A 6,099-nucleotide genomic window follows, 5' to 3' on the forward strand; every position below is an offset into this window, starting at 1 on the left:
AGGCACTTTGGCTTTCGTAAAAAGGTGGTCAAAGGAATTCAATGACCCCTGTCACTAACTCTTTTTTTATCGTTAGTAAGACCTATATTGGAATATGCTTCCATTATCTGGAACCCGCGTTATCAGGTTCATAGCGAAAAATTGGAATCGGTCCAGAAGCAATTTTTGCTCTTTGCTTTAAATCATTTGCCCTGGGATCCATCAAAGAACCTACCGCCCTATGGTTAAAACTTTTACAGCTGCCTTCACTACTGAGCCGTAGGGAGATGCTTGGCGTTTTATTTATGGTAAAACTATTAAGGGGGATGATAAACAGTCCATTTCTGCTTGGCGAGGTGATGTTTAATGTCCCTTTTAGGCCCTCTCGGTATTTCCAACCATTTTTAATTCATGTAGATCGAATTTTCAAATGCATGAACCTTTTCGTTGTCTGTGTCAAGATTTCAGTAATCACTGCAATAGTATTGATACTTGCGACGCACTTTACAGTATAAAAAATATATTCTCACTGCCTTGAACTCATAACGGTTTCAAAATTACATGTTAAACTAAATCTGTTACCTGCTCCAGTTACTTTGGGCGGGTGGCTTGGAATCACGTCCTTTCCAACCTCCCACACATCGCAGCCCTACTCATTGTGTGTTAAATATACATCAGCTGCTCGAAATCACGTCCATTCCGACAGCACTAATAATCAATAGTTACTTTGGGCGGTTGGCTTGGAATCACGTCCTTCCAACCTCCCACACATCACAGCCCTACTCATTGTGTGTTAAATATACATTAGCTGCTGGAAATCACGTCCATTCCGACAGCACTAATAATCAATAGTTACTTTGGGCGGGTGGGTTGGAATCACGTCCTTTCCAACCTCCCACACATTGAAGCCCTACTATTGTGTGTTAAATATACATCAGCTGCTCGAAATCACGTCCATTCCGACAGCACTGATAATCAATTCCGTTGGTCGGCATCACAGTCCATCCCGACAACTGATTCAATAATATATGTATATACATATTTTATAATATAATCTTGCTCACTATGTATGCTTGTTAATTTTACACTGTAATCCGCATTTATATTCATTCATTCATTCATATTTAGTCTGATTGATTGTAAAATTTGTAGACTAACAAATAAATAAATAAATAAATAAAATCAAAAATTGTATTTCTGTCGAAAGTTATTAACAAAAACCGTACAATGACCCCGAGAGGCCGAAATATGGGGCTCGATCCATAGTGTTTTTACATAGAACACCTTTCTGCGTTGTCGGCCTTCGGCCGCTAAAAAATTACCCTGGGCGGGTCCAACACCGGTTTGGGGATCAAAACTAAATGCGCGCAGAACACCTTTCTGCATTAGGGTGCGTGTGTGTACAACATATCTGGCAAAAAAACAACAACCACATGAAAAATTTAACCGATGTTTTGCTTATATCATTTGACAGAAATAAAAAATTTTAATTTTCGCTTCCTGATTCTAAAAATGGAGGTCAAGACGCGTCTTTTGATACCACCTTTGACAATATTTGATAAAAATTAGGTGGTGCACCGTCTTGTAAAACGTTACCTCAACTTTGACTGTAGCTTACAGATGAGCTGACTGAATTTTAATTCTAAAACTACAGATAGGTGACGTATCAGTTTTCGCATCTGTCATACTTTACCAATTTTACGAACTGCTCACTATGCTACTGCAGTTTCTTATCTAGATAGCGGAATACAGTCTGCCCAGAACTCGACAAATGGAGTTCTATGTACTTTTCCCCGTAGTATAGACATACATACATACAAGAATTCTGCTCGGTAATAGTCTAGTTGAGGGGTCGACTGCTAATATGCTACCAAAAATATCGGGTGAGGTGTCAAAAGACGCGTATTAATCTCGAGAACAATAATCCGAAGGCGGAAAAATTTTATCTCTGTCCGGAGATATTTGCAGTTGAAGTTGGCGATTTCCATATGGTTGTTGTTGTGTTCGTACCCACAAAAAAAATTGTCCATCACCGTGGCGGTAGCCACGGTTATACCACACACCCGGACTTGGCATGGCGTAGCCCAGGGTTATTTGTCATAAGCGCGGCCGAAGGCCGCCAACTCAGAAAGATGTTCTGCGCAAAAATACTATGGATCCGACCCCCGGTTTCGATATTTTTGGTAGCGTATTAGCAGTCGACCCCTCAACTAGACTATTACCTTTTGCTCATATTGCACTCCATTGACAATAAAAAAAAGGTTGTCTACTTACCGACTTCGCCATTGTTGCATACATGCGAAATGAAATATATGCCCACACGCCGTACTATAAATAACATCATTGTTGGAATAAACTTCTGAACAAATCGTACAAGTAAGGCAAGGCATTATTCCGTTTAAGCTCTTGCCCAAGACACACTATATTCCCCAACGCCACTTAAAGTTAGCAAAAAGCTGAAATTATCAAAAGCTGATAAACTACTGATCTGAAAATTGGTGGAATCATGGCGCAACGACACAAGGTGTCAGCATGGAACAGCTGATTATACCCTTTTTTTATTTGATTTGATACATCAACTTCTGGTGCCCGTACGACTTTGACATTTGACCATCGAATTTACAAAACAAAGTACATGGAATTTTTATTTATGCTGCCACCTTGTACCATTCCGCTATGGGTGGAATATTACCATGCTGTGTAAAAGCCTTCCGCGATTTACAACCTGATTGACTGAATTTTGTGTGTGTTAGTGCAGTCGGGTGGCTTCGTGACACACGTATTTGTTGTCGGCTACACGTTGATGAAAATCAAAAATTTTTGATTTTTTCATTTGACGCTAGCTTATTTGATAGTCGCGGGGTGTGATTGACAAAACGCAGTGTTGTATTTAGTTTGTGTCGACATTCAAAATGAACAAGTGCGCGGAAGAACTGCAATTCATATTAAAATTTATTGAAAATTATCAATGTTTACTAGCTTTATGGAATGTAACGCTTTTATTATTATTTAATAAAATGTTTATACATTTTTTTATTATTTAATAAAACTGCTGTAGTTGCAAGTAAAAAAAAGTCATCATCCGATGACGACATATTCACGTCCGAACGCTACGGTTTCTCAATGCAAATGTTGATTGATGGCTTTTTATTTGATAGTCGCGGGGCAAGCGTCAAATACCCGACACGCACACATACAAAAATTCAGTCAATCTGGTTGTAAATCGCGGAAGGCTTTAAGAAATTTGACATTTATTAGTGTAATTCCCCTATTTATAAGTATAAATCATGGTATACATTAATTAAAGCTGCCGGGCAACGCACAAATTTGCTTGATGGTTACCATAGCAACGGGTAGTTGTGTGCGTATCGGGCGATGGCGTGCTCACACACACGTATTTGTTGTCGGCTTCGCGTTGATGAAAATCAAAATTTTTAGATTTTTTCGCTTGATAGCTGGTCTATTTGATCGTGGCCGACGTGGTTGACAAGCATTAAAAGATTCCACATTGCGGTTTATTGAAACCTACGAATGCAAAGGTCGGATGGAAAACAAAAATGCCAAAAATCAGGTAATTTTCTTAGTGGCTTAAGATTAGCATCTTATAATATTAAAATTGAATGAGCTACAAAACTTCATACTCGAAAAAATTCTTAGAAAAAAGTTCAAATATGTTTATGAAAATTCGCAAAATTTATAAGCAATAAAAAATAGTTATCCGATGACATGTATATGTCCGCACGCTACGAATTTTCAATGCAAATGGCGCTTGATGCTTTATGCTTGTGTGGTGGCCGGGCAAGCGACAATCACCCAATATGCACACAACTACCCGTTGCTATGGTAGCCATCAAGTAAATTTGTGCGTTGCCCGGCAGCTTAAATCATTTGCCGTCTTTCAGTGAGTTTTACAGCTCCGGCTCACGCTCAATTCTCACAGGAATGCTCTGGATCATTGAGAGACTTGAGAAGCAGATGTCGTGAAATTTTCACACACGAGAAATGTGCTAGGCAGATGTCGCCGCTGTTTTTCATTTAACTCATACGGCGAAAGGCTAAGCAGCGACATCTATTTTTGAAAAAGTAAGTATATCAAAGGCCGCGTTTCCAACCTAAAAAGAAGTAATTAACAAATTATCTGGCTCACAAATTGAACCAGACTTCTATCTGGATTTATCTGGCTCAAATCGTTGTTGTTGCATTTACATGCAAAATTATTTATCTGGCTCAGGATTTTGCCACCGGATGATAGCTATTGTGAAATTCCGCCAAGTTTACCTTTTCATCTTAGCACAAAGAGTATATATTTGTTAAGAGGCATCACTCGATACTTTGTTGTTGCCAAAGCAACCCTGTCATGTCGAATGTGATTCTCAGGGAAGTTTTGTTCAGTTTTTTTTAACTGAATCCTATATATTTATGCGGTAAAGTGACTGCATAATTACGATTTTTGGAAAGAGAATTAATTAATTAATTTAATACAATCAATAAAATAAACACAAATACCCCACGAAGACTTTAGCCCGTTTCTGTATCCTTGCGATATGAAATATATCGCAAAATGCAACCCTAATTCATGGTTATCGCAAGGTAGTGTTTCTGTACGAGTGGTGAGTATGCATTTTCGATATTTCTTGCGATATTCATATCACTAGCTCCGAAGGTCGTGATAGTATCAAACTATAAAAAGAAAATGAGCGAAGTTCGTTAGTTTGAAACTGAATTGGATTTTTTGTTTTCTAATTAATTTTTTATTTTATAGAAAAAAACCAGAAGTGGAAAAATCGCAAAAAACCAGAAGGTGAAACTGGTGGAATTGATGAAGGCCAATAAAAAAGTGGCAATGGGGACTTTTAGCGGTCCCAATAGTGCTAACCTGAGCCGCAGTGTATGGGAAGCCGTTGCTCTTGAGCTAAATGCGGTGGGGGAGCTTTCAAGACAGCCGAACAGTGGAAAAAGTGCGTATATACTATGGAACTAAACGTAATATATATATGTATTGTATTATTTTATTTATAGAGTTGGTCCGATTGGAAGTGTGCCGTGAAAAAGCAGGAGGCAAAAAATAAAAAATTCCGAAATAGAACCGGCAATCTCCCCGCAAGCGAGGGACCTATTCCACTCGAGGGAGTTGATGTGGAAGTTTTGGAGTTTCTACCATCAGATTCAATAGACGGAGATGGCAGAACAAAGGAAGCGGGATTTACTGAGGTAAATGTACATAAATATTCTCGGGAAAAACTTCGCAACCCAAATGTTCAAAATAAGTTCGGCAAGGAGATTGGTTTTTTTTTTGGATTGTGTCGTGAACACAAATTTTTATTGCTGTTTGTTTATATATACTAACATTTTATGCATATATGTAATACGCCTACATTGCTACAAAAGGCTAGGTACATTCCCAAACATCAGAGTGCCGATATATTGCTGTTTAAACGTTTTTTTTTTGTATTGAATAATCGAATGTACCTAAATTTTAATTTTTTCTTGTCACGCTTATGCTTTTAAAATCACAATAATTTTATAGGCTGTCTTGTTTTGATTTCGAATTCAAAACACATTGCGAGCGTTTTCTATTAGCAATATAGGAGTATTACATATATGATTTTATGTTTTTATTTGCAGAAAAATGAAATAAAAGAAGAAGGTATAGAATTTTTGGATCTCACAAAAGAAACTCCAAAAGTGACTTCAAGGGCGACTCCAAACCCAAACGCTACCGTACTCGACCCAGCCGCTTCTCAATCGACCCCACGTGGTCATAATACTTTTGGAAGTGCTTACGCCGAAATAAAAAAGTTTATGGAAGACTAGGATGAAAGACAAAGACAGTTCAATAATGGGCAACAAAAATTAACTAACGAAATTTTAAATACGCTGAAAGACATGCATGAAACGCTAAAATCAATAGACATGGCGTTAAAACCACAATCAATTAATGACTGAATTACTACTCTTACTATTATACTAACATATCTCAAGCGACCGACAAAAAATACGTAGCCGTGGTCAAAAATATAGGAGCAAAATTAAAACACAAATATATGTAAATTCTATATATTTTACGTTGTTTGGTCAATTTCTAAATTTTTTTTACATAATTTTATGTCAAAAAGCATC

The 6,099-nt window shown here is 37.6% G+C and overlaps 1 protein-coding gene across 1 annotated transcript in view; it reads right to left on the bottom strand.

The window, feature by feature from the left end:
- The window catches only part of LOC137250276 (myosin heavy chain, clone 203-like), a 77,362-nt gene extending 74,789 nt beyond the window's left edge, over positions 1 to 2,573 (bottom strand). The window contains exon 1 of the mRNA XM_067782778.1: positions 2,254 to 2,573. Coding sequence (XP_067638879.1) covers positions 2,254 to 2,369 — 116 coding nt within the window. The 5' untranslated portion in view covers positions 2,370 to 2,573. The remainder of the gene's footprint in view (positions 1 to 2,253) is intronic.
- Positions 2,574 to 6,099: the final 3,526 nt, after the last annotated feature.

Source organism: Eurosta solidaginis, chromosome 4 (genome assembly GCF_040869045.1).
Source record: "Eurosta solidaginis isolate ZX-2024a chromosome 4, ASM4086904v1, whole genome shotgun sequence".
NCBI lineage: Eukaryota > Metazoa > Arthropoda > Insecta > Diptera > Tephritidae > Eurosta > Eurosta solidaginis.